This window comes from Hermetia illucens, chromosome 1, assembly GCF_905115235.1.
Source record: "Hermetia illucens chromosome 1, iHerIll2.2.curated.20191125, whole genome shotgun sequence".
In the NCBI taxonomy this organism is placed as follows: Eukaryota; Metazoa; Arthropoda; class Insecta; order Diptera; family Stratiomyidae; genus Hermetia; species Hermetia illucens.
In genome coordinates, this window is record NC_051849.1 from 106052206 (window position 1) to 106073054 (window position 20849).

At 39.1% G+C, this 20849-nt stretch overlaps 1 protein-coding gene across 8 annotated transcripts in view; it reads right to left on the bottom strand.

Annotated features, from left to right (window-relative positions):
• LOC119647231 (scavenger receptor class B member 1) overlaps window positions 1–20849 on the bottom strand; it is a 268776-nt gene that overhangs the window by 91962 nt on the left and 155965 nt on the right. For 7 of the 8 annotated variants that reach the window (XM_038048086.1, XM_038048085.1, XM_038048083.1 and 4 more), the window contains exon 2: window positions 11766–12143. The exons of the other annotated variant lie outside the window; for it this stretch is intronic. In XM_038048086.1, the coding sequence (XP_037904014.1) occupies window positions 11766–11826 (61 nt within the window). In that variant the 5' untranslated portion in view covers window positions 11827–12143. The remainder of the gene's footprint in view (window positions 1–11765; window positions 12144–20849) is intronic. 8 annotated transcript variants of the gene reach the window in all.

The window sequence follows — 20849 nt, forward strand, 5'->3', positions numbered from 1 at the left end:
TGGCTAGCGAGATTACTGCTACGTTGCAGTTCCCATGGTTATTCGCCGTCATAATCAACATCTTGGAATGAATAGCAGAGGTATGTGCAGGAGGACTTTACCGTTATGGGTATTTCGGCTCAATAAAAGAGTCGAAAAGTTGAGAAAGGACATTGGCCCTGTCACGCAAGCACTTCTTGGAAATCCATCAGTAAGAGTGCACAGATTCGTTGCGAACATCATTGGAAAATACCATCTCTCCAATGATGGGCCAATCGAAGAAATCCTCGAAGTGCTGAAGCAGAAACTTGCGGCATTCTCCAATCACATCCGTAGGTATGAAAAGAGCTTTCAGCGAAGGACAGATAACACCTTGTTCTTCCAGAACCAACGAGGATTTTATAAAAATCTCACCAAGTTAAGTCGGGAAAGTGAGCTCGATGTGGATCCGGCAAACGACTTCTGTATAAGTGTTTGAAGCGCCATTGCAATTTAGAAGCAACGTGGCTCCCACATCTTATGCGTTCATGCGAGGCCCTCCCCGAAATTACCATGCCTGACATTACTGAAGCTGGCGTAGAAGCAGCCCTTGAAAAGGCGTAATTGGAAAGTGCCAGGAGTTGATAAGATTCACAACTTCTGGCAGTACTCACAGAGTATTGGCAACTCATTTTAAACAGATGATTGTCGATCCGAAATTAGTTCCACAATTTTTCACCAAGGGGATAACTTTTTTCATCCCCAAGGAACAGGGTGCCTCTTGCCCATCAAAATGTCGACCAATTACTTGTCTTCTACCATCTACAAGGTCTTCACTTCATTTCTGTGCCCAAACATCTTGAAACACCTTGATAGCTGCGGAGCAAAAAGGTTGCGTAAAAGGTTCCCGCGGCTCTAAAGAACAGCTTGTAATCAATACGGTCGCTGTAAAGGAGGCTGTCTACCAAAGACGAAATATCTCGACAACCTACATTGACTATAAATCAGCATTTGACTCCATATAACATTCGTGGCTACTACAAGTGTTACGCTTGTATAAAATCAACCTGAATGTTGTTCTTCTCCTCAGAACAGTGATGAAGAATCGGAGCACGAATCTATCGGTGGAATGTCTACTACTGCCTCTAGTAACTATTCACCATGTAACAAAGCCAAACAGATCCAGAGAGCAACGTTTAGGGAGTCATGGTTAAGAACTACCACAGGGCATTTGGCCAAAAATAATTCTCCGAATTGTTGGAAGAATGGAATTGTGACAATTATTCAGAATCTGGAAAAGATGCCACTCAAATAAAATAGTACGAGAACCGATAAACTTTCTTCCCATAATATCATAAGTATTTGAAAAAATTCTACTCCATAAACTATTGCCAATCCTAGAGTTAATAGCAATAACAGATCACCAATTCGGTTTTAGGAAACAGCACACGTTTTGTTTCACACGATACCTTAAAATAAGCTCACTTTTATGTTTTTACTAACGTAGCAGGATTTCCAGATTAAACAAAATAGCAAATGAAGTTTAGCGTTGGACGACTACGAGTTCGTTGCCATCAACAACAACAACATCAAGAAACAAGCACTATAGATATATAAATTGAATTGAAATAACATATGATATTTTGAACCATTATACATCGCTCTGATAATAAATGTGAATTTATTGCAGTCTCCCTTTTGCGCGATTGGAGCCAAAAACTTTAACGAAACACAAACGAATTGAAAAAAACAGTTTCTAATCTATTTTAGGGACAAAACCCAACTCTAGCTGCATAGTAGTCATTCGAGACCAGAATGTAAATTATTGACTTACAAGGCCATCACGACACCTATGCGAACTAATGAACTTCAGCTTCAGGTTCTTCATTATCATCATCAACGGCCGCACAACAACCGGTTCCCGGTCTAGGCCTGCCTTAGTTAGGAAGAGTAGACATTCCTGCTTTCCACCGAGTTCCACAAATTCAATATCCCAAATGTCTGAACTACTCTCTCAGTTAATCAGAAATAGGGTTTGGCATATATTTTTCTTACCATAGATATTGCCCTTAAAATCCTCATGAAGGGGCCAAAAATTCTTCGGAGGTTTCTTCTCTGAAAAGCGGCCAAGAGTTTGTAATTTTCCTTGCTAAAAACCCAAGTCTACGAAGTATACATGGGACAAGGACTGGCAAGATCATTGTCCTGTGCAGTAAAACATTGACCCTTTGTAAGTTGAAATAGGCTCTGTTGGCTGCAATGCTGTACGCAGATTGCATTGTCGCAACTATTATCGGTTGTTATTTTTTAACATGTTGCCTCCTATCTTTTATTGTTTTATTGGACAGTGCTATTTGATGTTGTTGGTTCTTTAGTCTTTGGTGCAGACGTTGCCACCATGTTCCTCGTCTTATCTTCATTAATCTGCAGTCGCAGATTTTGCATCGCCTGGTTGATCTGGAAGAAGGGTTGTTCTTCCCATAGTGTCAACATGGTCAGCATGCGAGGCCCTTCGGCATCTTAATATAACCCTAGTTCTAAATCCATAGAATTCATTCATTCATCACTAAACCAAATTGTACTTTAATTGAACACTAAGCGCCAAAAGGAAACTTCCTAACATTCTTTGCGGATATCGAATCTTATCATAATTTGGATTTGATTTATACTTCGTTAGTTTTTTAAAATTCATAAAATAAATGGATCATATTAAGAAAACCACCCTATTATGAATATGCAAATCATCCGCAAGTATCGTAACGGCTGAAAAAATCACACTGCTTCGGTATAATATATTTAGATGTTGGCCAAAATAACGAGTGGGGACTTAGCCTTAATGCATTAAACGACTAAAAGTTCGTTGTGTCGACAAAACAAGGTCCATATTCTTCCTATCAATTATTTGCATAAGGGAATTGCGATAACCCGTCACACTGAGTAGTGCTCCGGGCGAATGTATTCATGATATAATACATAATGGTTAAAAGATCCTGTCATGATACTATTTGAATCGTGGAAAAAACCTTGCGAGAAAGCAGAAGTTTTAGAATGCTCCTTCCTAATAAATAGATGAAATTATCATTGAATTTGATTGACAAATTATATATTTATAAGGCTCGTTGGAAGTATGCAAGGCAGTCGAGAAGTCCTCGATCTAGGTTGCTCCCACTAATCCACATATAAATACAAATAATAAACATGCAAGATATATTAACAAATATTTATCTTTCTTCGACCACAGATAGCAGATTATCTTTAAAATATAAATTTAAATTGCATAGTTCAATTCCCAAAGAGCCGCGCTCCTCCTTGACCCTCTTTAATATTTCGAAAATCTGATACAGATATAAAATCACTACAGTGTTATCAAAAAACCAAATTTACAATATTGTCGACTTGAATATATTTAACGCCACCTGAAATTTGTTCAAAATACCAAACTATAGTTTTCCGCAAGCAAATAAATATGTAAATATATGCAAAATTTGTTTCCTTTTAAACTACAGAGACTTAATTAGCATTAAGTAGATAAATATATGGATGAGTTTGTTTCCTTTTCGAACTAGGGTCCATTTAGGTGTTAGGAAACAATATACCACTTGCAATAAAGCAGAAGCTACTTGTAGAAAGTTACCTCTGCTACTCTCTCACCGATTTTTATTTCCTACTATGTTTTGTCGTTTTTTATTCTATTTTCGGTAAGACTTTCCAGGACACAATCAGGAAAAGACAGTTACGCAGAGGAAATTTTGTCGACCATGTAAACACCAAAAGGCTATATTATAAGATTACTTCTATGTCAGAAATTAAGATTATTAAACAAGTCGAAATACCGGAAGCTCGCGCTTCGGGTGTAAGGCTTTTGAGTTCATCTTATGTAAGAAACTTCAATTACAAAACATACGTAGGCATAGATATTATCCTCACCCTAAACAAACTATTTCCGTGTATAGATTGATCGTACCCTTATTTCCGATTTACTTCGTGCACAAAAGCATACATACGAGGGCTGTCCGATAAGTATCTGGCCTACCAAAAAAAAAAACGAAAATTTTTGAAAAGTGGCGATTTATTTCTCGACATAGTCTCCTTTTAACTCGATACACTTCTTCCAGCGATGCTTCAACTTCTTTAACCCGTCTGAAAAATACGTTTTCTCGAGGTCTGCAAAGTGGGCTTCCGTGGCGGCTATAACCTCCTCATTCGACTCAAATTTCTGCCCGGCGAGTGACTTTTTCAAGTTAGGAAATAAATAATAGTCGCGCGGGGCCAAATCTAGGGAATACGGTGGATGGGGCAGCAGTTCGTAGCCCAATTCGACCAATTTGGCCGTGGCGACGGCGGAAGTGTGAGCCGGTGCGTTATCGTGGTGGAAGAGCACTTTTTTCTTCACCAAATGCGGCCGTTTTTTCCGCAATTCGGCGTCAAATCGGCTCAATAATTCGGCATAGTACAGCCCTGTGATCGTTTTGTCCTTCTCCAGGTAGTCGATGTAGATCACACCTTGTGAATCCCAGAAAACGGCGGCCATCACCTTTCCTGCCGATTGCACAGTCTTTGCCTTCTTGGGAGCACGTTTGCCGGGTAAAGTCCACTGTTTCGACTGTTCCTTGGTCTCTGGAGTGTACCAGTGGATCCATGTTTCGTCGACGGTCACGAAACGACGAAGAAACTCCTTCGAATTGCGCTTAAACAGCGTCAAACACTGCTCTGAAGTGGTTTCACGGTTGCGCTTGTTGTCCGGAGTGAGCAAACGCGGCAGCCATCTCGTTGACAGCTTTCTCATGCCCAAAATTTCGTGCAGGATATGACCCACGCGGTCTTTTGAGATGCCTACTGTCTAGGCTATCTCGCGTACCTTCAATCGGTGGTCTGCCAATACAAGGTCATGGATTTTTGTAACGTTCTTCTCCGCAGTAGCCGTTTTCGGGGCACCGGGGCGTGCTCATCAAAAACTGACGTGCGACCACGTTGAAATTCATTAAACCAATTTTTGACGGTCGCCATCGAAGGAGAAGCGTCACCGTACACAGCATCCAAGCGTTCTTTGATTTCGCTGCGCGATTTCCCTTCCAAAAACAAGAATCGAATCACCGACCGATATTGTTCTTTTTCCATTTTTCTAAAATTCGCCCGCACGCCTGCTTCTACACGCGCTAAAAACAAAACTACAAGTCCTATTCGACTAAAATTTTGACAGTAGCCGTCTACGAGAATGTTCTACACGACAGTAAATACTTCTTGCGATAGTAGCGCCATCGGGCGGAGAGGCTAAGTTCTTATCGGACCGCCCTCGTACTATATACCTGCATACACACATTTCTGGAGTAATTTATTCATATAGAAATGACTAAAAATTTAAAACAAAATAATTTTTTCGTACTCCATTCATATGAACTTACTTCGTTCTGGTATTAACAAATTGATATGGGATGATGTCGTCATACACGTTGTAGAATGCACGAAATTCACGAAAAATGGTAAAGTTTCACCGCATATAACTTTGTTAATAATAGTTGGATTTACTTCAAACTTAGCCAAATTATGCAGTATGTTATTGCTTCACCCTGCTTCCGAGATGGACATAAGGGGAGTTGCCGGGTAAATTTCTAATATGCTATTAATAATAATAATAAAAATAATAACTCCGCCGAAGCCGGTCCCAAGCCCGATTGTGAAAGGTGGAGGGATGGATAGCTTCAGTCTGAATGGCTGTACGCCACCGCAGCGTCTCAGGAGGTAGGTGAGGAAAGTGCAGGAACTTTGCAATCTTGCAGATTACTCACTAAGGAAGCTATCTCAACACCTGGCAGCTAGGGTAAAATGCACCACCAAAAATGAGAAGAAGGAGAAATTTAAGGTCCGGTACGGATAACCGGCGGGAGTCGTCTGACTTCGTGACTGGGTCGGGCTCTCGTAATGGACAGCACGGCGTCGAAACCGCTACTCGTAGGGCGGTTCGACGTCTAGGCGCCACGACGACCAGGAGCACAGCTCCGCCTGCTGCAACTGCTTCGCCGCAATCTGTGGCGACCACTTCAGCAGGTTCGCGTAGGAAGCGGATGAAATGGACTGAAGAAATGAATCTCTTCACCATCAGCTCCTACTACGAAATAACGGCGGGGGCGGGTACAACATCTTACCGCCCCTTGTTGCACCAGAGATTCGTCCAGCGTTTCCCGCAATTCGCGCACGTGACTGTGCAGCGAGTCACAGACCAGTACCGCTTTATTACTTGCAACGACACAATCCCGGCCACCATCAGGGAGCGTGTTCGACTTGAAGTCATCGGGGAAACTGGTGATCGAGAGTCGATGGGGGCAGAGGCGGCGACATCAACAGCACTCTGCTCCACCGTCCAGCTGAGGTTTCCGCTGAGGTTCGGGACGAATTTCAAAGAGCGTGTATAGAATTCTCGGATATGGATCCTCTGCATAGACCAGGTATTCCCAGACTCCATGCATTTCCAGCAACTCCGGGAATTCTATCTCAAATCAATGATGAGATTGCATCTCGACTGTATGCTGATATGTCGCTGCTGCAACTACAATCACTTATGTATTGTGGTGCAGTTGCGGCTATCAGATTGTACGGACAGAAGATTCGCTTTCGTGTTATTGGTTTGAGTGACAAAAGCGATCCACCATGGAAAATTTGTCTGGAACGTCGGCGGGACTCACTAAGGCAGGACATTGCTAGACTAATTCAGATGAGCACTGGCAATGCCAGCCGACGGGTGAGAAATAAAGTGCAGACGGTTTACCGGAACTATGCCATCCCCTGTGAGACACCTGTAGTTGAATAGGAAATAGGAATAGGTATAGGAAATTTACCAGCGTACACAGCGTCGATTGGCATGCAGTATAAATGAGGTCATGAGTCGGCCGGAGAAATTTCCGCCTTTGCTCACTGCGGAGATTACTTACCTTATCCCTAAGAAGGACACGGCGCAGGGCCCCGCAGACACAAGACCGATCATTTGCTTACCAACCCCACGTCCATTATTAGTAGAAGGATCAATGCGCACCTCGAGTCCAACAACATTCTGTCCGAGGAGCAGAAGGGCTGCCGAGTTGGGTCATGGGGTTGCAAAGAGCAATTCATTATCGACTCGGTAGTTGTAGGACAAGCAACTAGAGGCCAAAGAAACCTCTTCAGTTGCTATATCGATTATGCCAAGGCTTTTGATAGCGTTCCGCATACCTGGCTAATCGACCCGTATACCAAGGGGTATCTTCCAGGGGGATTCGTTAAGTCCCCTTTGGTTTTGTATGGCACTGAACCCCCTTTCATGGCTACTGAATGATGCTAGAGGGCATGGTTTTGCAATAAAGTATGGCCTACGTACTAAGTGCGAACTGACACACTCGATGTACCTAGATGACATCAAGCTGTATGCTGGCTAGTCTGTTGCCAATAATCGACATGTTCAGCCGTGATATTCGGATGGAGTTTGGATTAGACAAATGTCGAATCCAAGCCATCCGCAAAGGTCATCACGAGCCGCATGCCGGACATAGCATTGGTGACCTCCACATCGAAGCTATGACCGAGACAGACTTCTACAAGTACCTAGGAATTCTGCAAGGAACCCATGGTCGAGTTGGTGATCTGAAGGAAGCTCTGCTGTCCGAATTCCTGCGACGTGTAAAGCTGGTGCTGAAATTGCATCTCTCGAGGAAGAATAAAATAAGCGCGTTGAATGTAGTCGCTATCCCTTCACTGGCTTATGCATTCGGAATATTGCCGTGGACGAAGACCGATCTGGAAAATGTCCAGCGGCGGATACGGACAACTATGTCCAAATTCCGAATACATCATCCAAAGTCTGCCATGGAGCGAATGAACCTGCCTCGTGACATCTGAGGTAGGGGCGTGGTTGACGTGGCGGCACAACATAATCACCAAGTCGACTCGCTGCGCGCTTTTTTTTTACAGCAAAGAGCAGGCTTGAAAGATCGATCTTTCAATCCTCTGACGTCGGACCAGGAGCGGATCGATGAATGGAAGTCGAAGGCAATGCACGGTAAACACGTGAATTGTCTTTGGCAGCCATTTGTAACGTACACTACAGTATACTGTAGGAGACAATGTGGTCAGCATTGCGCTCGCCCGAGATTATTACTCTGATTTGACTCAGGTACTCATTCACAGCTGAGTCGACTGGTATCCGACGTCAAATCACGATTCCGCTGTCACCAGTGAGATTTGAACCGCGACCTTCCGTATGACAGCCTTGTGCTCTAACCACTCAGCTATCTGGGCACGGGAAATATGCTATTACTAACTTTATTTGTGCAGATATAGCCTAAATTTCGTAGAGATGTGGCGCGGCAGGATTTGCGGCATTTGAAATTCATTTCGAATGTCGCGAATACCAGCGAACAGATGACGTCACCGGCGCTCTACTCAGTTCAGAACTCGCTACAAGAGTGAAGAACAGAGTAGGTGACGAAAAACGCCAGATAAGAAAAACAATAGTTGGTTGGCAGTCACGGAGTTATGAGATTTTCGTGCAGAAAGAAAACAGTTACATACGGAAATCAGTATTATTTCTAATATCTCGGAGTTATAATAAGAGTAATTTATAATAAGAGTAATTTCTTGAAATTGTGTATTGAACTTTGCAACATACGAAAAATATGTCAAAAACCTATTTCGAATAATAATAGAATAAAAGGTTAAATACAAGCTCCTAAATTTGACTGAGAACTCTTATAGAGATACTGTAATTTTCTTCAGATTTTTCGGTTGGATAGATACTGAGAACGTGACCTGTTACACTTTTTGATGGTCAATTTTGAGATCTCACTCCCCTACGTTTCATCCGATATACTCGTAAAATACACAACCAGTTTCGAAAAGTACTAATTAAGCCATGTGGAGTATCATGGCCATATTTTATGAAAAAAATTGTGCACCCTCCATTCACATATCTGGCTATTGCCATATGTAAAGGGAACAACAGATCATATGCGCCTACCAATTTTCGTGACAGTCGGTCTAGCCGTTTCTGAATAAATCAGGTATGGCAGACAGGCATCGACTCGATTCTAATTAAAAATGGTGTTCTCCGAAAATCAAGCAAATGTGCGGGTGGCCATACCTGTGGCAAATATTTACATATGTAGCTTTCAAAAATTTCGAGAAAACAAAAGGCCTCCAGACTACTTGAGGCTTAAGATTGCACAGTGCCAGGTTAGTGTCCGGATAGCAGAGTGGAACCGACATCCAGTCATGGTAAAAAATGGTAAAAATTTCTGCCACCAGTGAACCGTGATGCGACAACTGCCCAGTGCTCTAACCACGAGCCACCGGACATCCCCATGAGGGAGTGGAACATTTTAATAATATTTTGTTGTACGCAACGAAAAAATAATTCTAGTTGAAAAAATGAGAGTGAGAATATGTTGGACGACACGAGCTTAATAGCAACGTTAATCATTTGATCAAAATTATATGGCTTCAGATGCGTAAAATTTGTCGCTGCTGGGTACGGTCGGTCAGAAGAGCAAAACGGAGCAGCTTCAGGAAATGTGAAGTAATTAGACAAACCACACAAACGTTTAGGCTATATAAAGCAAAAGCAAAGCGATATCTTCTAATTCGTTGAAAAAGGAAGTTCCGACATTTACCTAGGAGGACAGAGTACATCTATTTTCCAGCACTCATTTCCTGGGGTCCTACCCAACGGCGCACGGCGACAACATTCTGCCTGACAGCCCAGCAACGAACAGACGGGGAATGAAGGAGACCTAAAAAAGGAAACTATGGACAGTGAGAACATTTAAACCACTAAAATCACACGGGGTAGATGGTTTATTATTAGAACTACACCAGAGGAGCCTAGAAATGATCTTAGAATCTCTTCTGCATCATAGCATTTGGATATATACAAAGTTCATGGGGCGGCCAAAAGTGGTCTTCATTTCGAAAGTGGGTAAAAGGGATCCTAGTCACCCTAAATCTTTTAGATCAATTTTCCTAACATCATTCGTACGTAAAACGATGAAGAAGGTCGGAAACAACTATATTAGTACCAATGTTTCAATGTGTAATCCCCTACGGCAATATCAACACCGGCAGGATAACCAACCGAAACTGCAACCAGCTGACGGATGTATTTCCGGATCCCATAGGAATAAAATAAAGAGATGATGATCTTGATGAACGTCTGGGAATACAGGAACAGTGATTCAATGTTATGTCGACGAGATTGTGTTAATCTGTAGGGGCAAATACTACGATACTCTATGCAATAGAATCCAAACAGGACTAAACGTTTCTAGTTCCTGGCCCAGTAAAGTTGGACTGTGCATCAATCCAGGCAAAGCTACCATATTACCATCGATCGTCAGTCATTAGATTACATGGCATGGATATGAAACAGGAGACAGAGGTCAAATATTTGGAAATTATAATAAAACAAAAATGACTCTAGAAGACGCATTTTGGAAACATATGTGGAAAAACTACGAGGGTTCTGATGATGAAATGGGGATTCAGTTCGAAGATAAAAATTTGGATATCCAATGCAATAATAAGTCAAATAATTACCTAGGAGGTGGTAAACTGGGCAGAAAGAACTTAACTCATGGCAAAAGCTGTGACATATGACTTAAACCAACAAATGATTACCAGGTACACTGACGGATCCCTCACAGCAGAGGGAGCGGACGCCGGGGTCGCTGGTCCAAGAAATACGTAATTTAAATCAATGGGTGAATACACTAGCATATTCCAGAGAGAAATATACGCCATCTACCTCCTTCAACCTTCAGGGAGAGAAGATTGTTATCATAACCGACAGCTAAGCAGCAAGGTCAACCAAACTGGCATTGAAATACCTTAAGAGACTTAACACGCTCCGCTCGCACAGTAAGGTCTGGGTACTCTAGGTTTCAGGCTATGCCGACTAAAATATCACCTGGGGAAGCTAGGCATATCTACTAGCACAGCCTACAAGTCCTGTGCAGAGAGTGATGAAACGTCCAGGGTCTGACATTTTTCGAGGCGCCTGGAAGACCACTTAATACGAGATACCAAATTGAAATACTTAGAAGCAGGGAATATGTAAAAATTCCTGCCGGTTATGATTGTCTGAAAAACTATATTGTATACTGTAAAAACAGCACAATAGTTCTTACAGCAGGCAGTGCAACTTCCCTTAACAGAATTTATTATTATGGTTTTTAAGCCGAAAAAACAAGGGAAATTTTTTAAACCGTGGGCGTTTTACGCATATGAATGCATATGAATATTTATGTATTAAATTCATAAACAGCTATCAGCGCAGGTAGCAAGTGCCGATGTTTAGGTTGTTATATATCTATATCTGATGAAGAAAATAGTGTGTTTGACTTCAGTGTTATGAAAGAGAGTTCAGCGCATTACCATTATCGATTCAATAGGGCTCTCATTACCGGTAAAATAATGGAGAACAGACAAAAGAACAATAAGGATGAAATAAATGCGGGTTACCCAAAATTTGGCGGTGACGGCTGAGAAATGTAATGAGACTTGAGCTAATTTTGGGCTATTTTGACGATTAATGTTCGCACGGACAAGTCAGCCAGATGAGGAACCCCACTGCATAATTTGATGGTTCCTCAGACAATGCGATCTGTTTGATGACTGATTGTGTATACATCAAGACTTGGAAATCTTATTTTCATCTAAAAAATATGGTGTGGAAAATTTAATTCAATATTTAAATTTCACTCAATCAGAACTAAATGCTCATCTCTAGATGTTCACTATCACTATTTTTATTTGAATAATAAAGTCAACTTTGAAGGAATACTTACACCATTTCCTTAGGAACGTGCTCGATAATTTCGCGCATAATTTACTTCGTCCTCCGTGCATAATTGTGATTTATATTTTTATATTTTATATAACTAATTTAAAAATAACAATACGCAGCAATTTAATTTGCGGTCAGGAAAACTCCACTTTTCACACGCGCACGATATCAATTATATTTTATTGCTTCTTTTAGAAACTGAGTATTAACTTTCAAGTTGAATGAGTTGTGAGCATCGATCATATAAAAGTGTTTATCCAATTATTATCATGATCGCCGTTTTAAATTTATCTCCAACTGATATTTTGTTACCACATCGTTTTCTATTACATTTCTGTTTCAATTTTTGAATAAACATGAATGTGCACAGCACCTAAAACTGAATAAATCGATTTTTGTGATATAGAGAAAATTTTCAAGTTGTGAGTTTCGGATCGAAGTAGATTGGATTAACAGTAAGTATAAGACGTTGGTCTTCAAACAATAATTCCAAGAACTGAGAATTAGGATTTTTCGCATTCAGAATCTCTAAAGCTAAATTACTAAAACTTGGATAATTCAGAAGCTTCTACATGCATAATAATCTACCATAATGTTATCAAATCAAATTTGGATAAAAGATCCTCTCTTTTATTGCTTATTTCACTTTTACGTCTTCTCTCTAAGTAAATTTGATTAATCATCGTCTCAAGCCTAAGCTTTCTTCCTATGTTTTGTCAAATGAATAAGCGATTAAAACAAGGTCGAGAGAAAATTTGCTACTTGTGATGCATGTACGTATATCCATATGTATGAATATCTGAATAAGCATAAGTAAGCATTGTAGCTCATCGACCACTTTCGCTGCTACTCCGTCATGGCTATTGATGCTTAGCGGACCATCAAGCTGTTCTCGTATGCTAGCATTTCAAGCCTGTAGTCTGACTATGTTTGGAGCTATGTATGCGCATGGAATATGACACCGATTCAGTTTTATGTTACATCTTTGCTACAGAAATCGTACTTTTAATGATGTATCAAGCCTGCCTTTCCTCATGCCATGGAATGCGTAAATATCATACATAGACGGTTCGAATGTTACCAATCCAGTTGTCTCAGCTTTAAAGCAATCGGGAGAACAAACAACTTATGATAAGTTCCTTTTTCTTGCTTTTCGAAATGTACTCGAAATTCGCGCAGAAAAAATTTATGCTTCAACCTTAGCGACAATAAGCTAGAAATTTTCCTTGTGGAGAACTATGACAAGCCATTTCTAGAGTATATAAACGTAACCTTCTGAATTGTGGAAACCTTTGAGCAAACGAAGCCATTAAAAGAATTCACTTTTAAAACTGCCACCGAAAATGAACAATTAACTTAAATTTAAGCAACTTCAAAGTCAAATAAATTTCTGCCTTGAATTTTTGCCAAGTTGGTACTTAATACTCTTAAGATATAAGAAGAATTATCGACCAGACTGAGTTTTAGATAAACAAGGTCAAAAGCTCCAATGAGAGGACAATAGCCAGCAAATTGAAAAAAAAAACTAAATCATTATTTAATGCTAAAAATAAATATCTAAGTAATTTAATTTGGTTGGTTTCTTGAAAGTAGAGCCACTCAACCTGCCCTGGTTTCGAATCCTATGGATGTTTGTGTTCGTCTTGTGTTTACCTCTCTGGTGCGTTCTTATCTCTTGCACAACATTAAATGTGATCACAATGACACAGCAGCATAGTTTCATTGAAAAACAAATAGAAAAAAAATAATACCAACGAAAAGACTGTTTTCCACTCTACCAAGGAGTAGAGGGGTTCGTTTATTGGCATATTGATCCTAACGTCCCCCAGTTCGCTATTATCTATACACACATATCTTGAACCATTCAAATTAGCAACATTAATTCATACATTTGCATGTTATTGCTAGCAATATGGAAAGCTCATCCTCGAAAATTAATTCCATATAGTTATCAAATGCATCTTTCGAGTTTTTTTTCCTAGGGACGGTTCCTAAGTCCTTTCGTTATCTTAAAACATAGGTCGCAAATACTATACAATCGTTAAAAACCGATAGTCCTGTTGAAATCATATATTTTCTGACCTAGCTATCCTCACGCGGTTACATATGAAGTCCAATACGACCCTTCTTTACTTTTGCGAACTACCTGATTGTTACTGTCATGGAACCTTCAGAAAAGAGTTTTTCAAACCAAGTGCCTGTTATGAACTATATGAGTATTGTAACTATCAAACTTAGTGTAGTCCTGCGGTATTTATAGCTATTATGAAATTTAGGTAATGAGATGACTCTCTTTTTCATTTATTCTGGTACGTCGGCGTATAGCATGAAAAAGGGAACTACTTCTTTCCAAAATAACCAGTAGCGAAAAGAAAATCTTCTCATTATTTACATTTACAGTAATTGGTATTACATTTAAAGATGGCTTACTACTTCCTGTGTCCGGATAGTTGGGTGGTTAGAGCACAAGGCTGTCGAACGGAAGGTCGCGGTTCAAATCCCGTTGGCGGCAGTGGGATTTGTATCGTGATTTAACGTCGGATACCAGTCGACTCAGCTGTCAATGAGTACCTGAGTCAAATAAGGGTAATAATCTCGGGCGAGCGCAATGCTGACCACATTGCCTCCTACAGTGTTCTGTAGTGTACCGTTACGGTCTTGAATGAAGTGCTCTAACACACTTCAAGGCCCTGATCCAATATGGATTGATGTGCCAACGATTATTATTTCCGAGTTATCACAATCTCGGCAGATGCTAGATTTTACCTAATACTAGCACTAAGTGCCAAGCATTTAGGCTCGGACGATCCTACCTACTTAAAATCACATCACACAAAAACATGTAGATTCCTTGTCGGCGATCTTGGCATTAATAATCAGTATCGCAGGCTTTTCTCTCCCAAATTGAATTTATTACCGCTCTCAATGATTCCGGAAGTAACTCTGGCAATGAAATATAGTCGACTGTAGAGAAAAATCATCATCTAAATCGATATGTAAATAACGGCTATCTTAATAAAAATATAGGCCAATAACCAAAAGGATTGAGGGAATGATTTATACTGAACAGATATATAAAGTCGTTTCAGCAACCCCGGCAATTTCACGAAGCAGTTTAAATAATAAAGTCTGATTTTAAGCCGAGGAAAACCTCATATATACGAATATATACGAAGCAGTTTAAATAATAAAGTCTGATTTTAAGCCGAGGAAAACCTCATATATACGAATATATACGAAAAGTTTAAAAAATGGACTGAAATAGAGGCTGCCTCATTTCTTCCTTTGGGTCACTGTAACCATTGGTGCGCGTCAGGTATTGGTTGCCTCGAAACGGTAGTGCTTCTATTATCGTTTTTTTTTTCCGGAAATGAAGTTACTGCACTAAAAATTGATAGATACACTTCCTTCCCAATTGATATGATTGGACATTAGAATTTAGGACTTCCTTCTATCCTATGAAGGAAGTAATTGGATGAGGTTAGGGGGAGTCAGTCAGACAGAAGGAGTTCTTTCCAGATAGTTTCCTTTTTTTGAATTTAACGTCATCTCTTAACGCAAAGATCCTTGCAACTCGTCATTAAAACATGCCCAACCAAAACATTGTTGCCTTAAATCTTCCTTTCATTCACTTTAGAAAAACATGTTTCTTACACTGTTTCTCGAAAGTGAATATTCAAGTAGTGGGGACTCATTTAGAAAAAATACGACCAGCAAGAATGTAGGGTTCTCGGATTCTTCTATAATGTTTTCTCTTATAGGCAAAATTTCAGATTATCTCATTCCTTTATGTTAATCTGTACCACCTCACTGTTTAAAAGAGGCAGCAAATGGCATAACGCGAAGAGCTCCGGTCTAAATATTCTGGGTCTTCGTCATATGAAAAATAACCAAAAGTTAATTGAATCTCCTTAGATTGTTGTTGGACAGCCCCAAGAGTGTTTAATTTTTGGCAATGAAATTAACAGCCTAAAATTTCGGCTTATTTGCACCGATTGTCTTCTTCAGCTAGTTGATATCATGGTAAATAACGTAGATTCGATAGCATACATGCAGAAGTTTCAACAAGTCAGGAGAGCGGAAGCTGAACGCTTCAGGTATGAAAGGTTTCGTGTATTGTTTATATATGTTAAGCATATTTGAATGGTCATTTGTCCCATTTATACTGTGCTCGTAATTCCATTCATTTTAGTTTGATACTGACATTCCAAGTCTTAAAATGCAAGAAATCTGCACAAAAGTGGAAAATTTGACCTATTACAACTTTATTAGTAATGCAGCTTCCACAAAACTTGGTAATATCAAGCTCTATTGCATAGTCAATATCTAACAGATATACTCAGTCAATTTCTAACAGATATACTCATAATGAATATGGTAATATACTGTTATTAACATTCAAGCAGATATCGGTGTGGCCAGTATTTTGAGACCTAGGTACCATGTGCACGGAATACTATAATTCTTTTCAAATATTTGGGATGAGTAGTTTCTGGGAAGGAGTCCTCAGAGTAACTGACTTTTTTGGACCCCGCACTTCTCCCCTTTGCAACCAATGTCAAACTAATACGGATTCTGAAAGTATCAATCGAAACCTCTCATTTGATACTCGACATTACTATATTCGCTGAAAAAACATTTTACGCACCCCTTTTGCGTGTACCCCTTAAACTCAACATGGAACTATGTTACTCTCTGCATGCAATGGAATTCACGACTCCCACCTTTCTACCAAATTTTGTATCGATAGGATTCACCGTTTCTAAGGTAATTGGTGTCACAAATAGCCAGGTAGACAAACAGAGAGACAGACGAACTGACTGAACGACAGTGAACCTATTTTACACATAACCTTAAAAAGTACCCAAGGCTCGGAAAGTTTCTTGCGCACTCTAAATAAGGTGTCATGTCCAGATCATTAGCGGCAACATGCAATTGACAATTTGTAATTTTTCATAATATTTTAAAGAAACTATCAAATTTGAGCCAATTCAGAGAGGCATATTTCAAGTGCTGCTGGTCCACCGCAACATTGCGACGTAAAAGAAAAGATAAATTCGTATATCAATTAGAAAGAGAAAATTTGAATTGAAATATCAGCAAATCATGGGGACCAAGGAATCAGCGGAAATAAATTATTTAACTTGGATCAGCTTAAAGACGAATCAAGAGATTCGTTTACTATTATACACAACAGTGCAAAATGAATAAAAGATAATAAACGCGGCGTGGTTGATCATTTCAATCACTCTACCCTCAAAGTGGAGTTGGTTCTGACCAGTAACCTCTGCTCGGTAATCAATTTTTGATTTTATTATGATTTGATAAAATTTATATGGTGGTCGAAAAGGTGACCAACGCTAGTACTATCTACATCATCTAATAATGGTTTTTAGGATATTTCAAAAATAATTTGGTCGGCAGTATTGGAATAACCGGTTATCCAATAAATTAAAAAGCTTGTTTTTCCTGAAGATAATTTTACACAATATATTTATGAAAAATGCGGAAAATCAGTGAAATTTGTTCTGAAACCTTGAAATAAATATATATTTGTATTTTAATAAATTATACATATGCGACTGCGATAAGACGCAAATCATCGAAAAATAACTTGAAGCTCGTAATGAAACGAGTTTCAAAGAACTAGAGTGATAATTTATGTGGCACAAGAAACATTTTTCTATTTATGAAATTTCTGAGAATTTTCTGGCTCCTGTCGATGCGCATGCGAAACATGCTAGAAAAAGGATTTTCATAATACCTTAGAGAAATGCGCATTTAGTATTGGTCCCTCTCTAAACGTTTTGCAGGGAGGGAAAGTATGCTGTGTAAGGTGGTAATACTGCATACCACCGTGTTCAGCAGTTTATTTTTTGCCAACTATACCTGCAGAGTCAAGTCGATCGGTGCACAGATTGAACGTGTGCGGCAACCTTCGTATTACATGTTTATGTTATAATAATACTTGCTTCCGGAAGTCGAAGTGAATGGCAATCGCAAGGCCGGTAAGATAGGGATGATAATCTTCTTTGGCTCCCATAGATTTTTCCATCAAAATTATGTCCCTCAAGGTCAAACGATCACAGCAAACTATTACAAATCTGCTTTGACCACCATGTTGCGTCATTGCAGGAAAAATCGGTCGGAAGGAAACACCAAAGAAGTGTTAAAGGCTGTGGAGGCGCAATGCAAGGAGTTTGCAGAAGACGGCCTAAAATTTGTATTTTAAAAATTGCAGAAACCATCGCGAAAGTATAAAGCAACTGTGTATTTTGTATAAAAGGACAAAAAAGGATGAAGTGAATGCTTTTGTCGTACAGCTGATAAAATTAACTCGTTTGAAAAGTGCCACGAAAAATATTTGCTTCAACCAACCACGTCTAATTGAGACCCAAATGAAAGTGATATTTTTCCGAGAAATATGTAGAGTCCTCCTGTTCCCCGCAAATTCCTGAAGAACTTTCTTCATAACTAACAGAGAAAGTCTTTGCAAAAGATCTGGTTTCTACCTATTTAGGATCTATACAAATTTTTGGTTAAAATTTCCAACCATTTCAACCGTAATCATAACCTTAAATAAAGAGGCTTATCTCAACAGCGATATCAGGCCTCCTCGAAAGCTCCTCTTCCTCCTCATAAAGCTATATTAATATTAACGCAATTCAACATAATATTGCTTCCTTGAGTATCCCGGTTGATTTCTTTTTCGACTTATAAAGCTAGTGCACTTCAGTCAATAATAACGCTCTAATGAAAAGTCACTTGTATTACTAAATTTTTTGCTGTAAATAACAGTTATAATAACACAAAGGGGATACCATCTAAAAGGGTAATAACAAGTGGATATTCTCGAGGGTAAAGTGATGGCGATATTACCTTCGTGATATCACATTAAAAAACCTTACAAAATATCACCAAACATCATCATTTTTTTTAGTATAAGTAGGTGTAATGGTTGTCGCCTGCAAATATGTGTTCTGATTCTACATTTTTTGGACTGGCTTCGTCGTGGAACAATGATTTGGGGTTTGCGGAATTAACTTTTAACTATGCGGATTTTTCGCAATACCGAGCAAAGCAATAGAAATGATAAGTAATGCTCCTTGTCGAGAATCATGATTCCCTATTATTTGTATGTGAAAATAGTAAGATATGTATGGGATCTTTTGCATTTTATCTTCTCTGATATGGGGAGCCTCTTTCTTGATTCATACATATTTTACGCTGCCGTACATTTCACGTTATGAATGTGATACATCCAGGGCGTTTATCGCTCAAATGGTAAGCAGTGTCCCTATTCACCTTCACTTCTACTAAATGATGTAAAAAGGAGCGATATTCAAAAAACAGTTAGGAAAGATAACCTGCTTCCCTTCTCCATCAATTACCACATATGGAGGTAAGGCAAGCAAAAGTATCTGTGGCAGTACCAAATGTGGCTTTTCATTTCAAGAGGAAAACTGCCCGGGTTATTAAAAAACAGCTGGACGCAAAGAAAATTTCCGGAGATTGCAATCATTCACCTGAATTTCGGTTATTGCTAAAAAATTTGGAAGATTTCTTAGATAAAGTGTGCATTTTGGAAAATTTGGAGCCTTGTTTTCTTGGCGTGCAAATTTCGGTGGAAGTACGAAAATCTCACACAGTTTCCTAGAAGTAAATTCATCATCACCTCGAATCCATCAACTGACTCCACTCAGGTTGAATTAAAATTTTGATTATAAACTGGGGAGTTCGGATGAGCAAAATTAAGTATCGCCATGTCATTTTCACACAGAAGCAACAAAACTGCGCCAAAGTTGCGTAACAATGTCCAAATGTTCGACAAAATTATGCATGTACACCCAATATGGAGTTTCCGCAGAGAGCCCAATCCTCCCCAATGATCAACATATACATGTAAACATCCATAGAGCCCTTAAAAATGTGACGTAAGCAAGAATATCTCATCATAAGCAAAATGTAAAGCAAGGAAGGAAGGAAGCAAAGGGAACGTAAAAATATGCCTAACTAAATCTTCTTCGCAATCTTCACGTTGTTGAATTAAACCTCACTACTTTATGCTTGCAACTTAACTTCAAAATGTTCAAGACTCAACTAACTGCCAAAAAAATGTGGGTCAAATGAATATTAGTTTTTAGTTGAATTGAAAACTGAATACATATTATATATTATAATATAATCTCCGCTAAAAGTTTATTCCAATAATAGGCAATATATTTGAACATTTAACAAGAATGTGTAGTTGTAGTTCCTTACTGAAACTGAAGGGAGCGAAGCGTACTTGGAAAGATGGCGCAAACTTGCATCAATAATCAATATCAGCAAGGATACGTATAACGTATTGAAGCAAATCCTAGCGATGACCCTCCTTATAACCACTCGAAGGACTAGTAGATATGTACGAGCAATCATTCTACTTTGGGCCAAATCCTGACGCGAATTGAATACAATATACATGCACTGAAATAAATGAATAAATAAATATATCACGGAGATTCGTAAGATTGAGTTGAAGTAGAACGAATCATGTAAAGTTAAAAATACTGTATTTGTGAAAAAGCGGAAAGGAAGACACTTCCGATTTTCACCTTTTACCTTTTTTCAAACCTTGCGTTCAATGCTACTTAAGGAAGGCACGAGAAACAGTAATTCACAGGAGTGAATAAGAACAAAAGCAAGTAAAGAGGGAAATAAAGTATAATTTATATTAACAAGGAGACAATGAGTGAATATGGTAGTCATTCAGGTTTGCACAAAAAAATAGTTGTTTCTTTAAAAATTGACTATTTATATAGTCTATAAGGTAAACAGCTTGATATCTCAAGGAATGGTAGTTGAACTCAGATTACAACTCAAATAAAAAACTAGTCATGATTCTTAATACGCAAATATGAACATATCAAAGTTCAAAGCTATTACTGCTCACGGTAAATGTATATCATTAGTCAATTAACACGCACAAGGTTAAAGAATAGAACCACTTTAACCAGTACTCCTCGCCTGTCGATGGGTCAATACTAGTTTCAAATGTTACAATCAAGATATTCTAATGGCATTTCGAAGATACTATGTTGGTTGT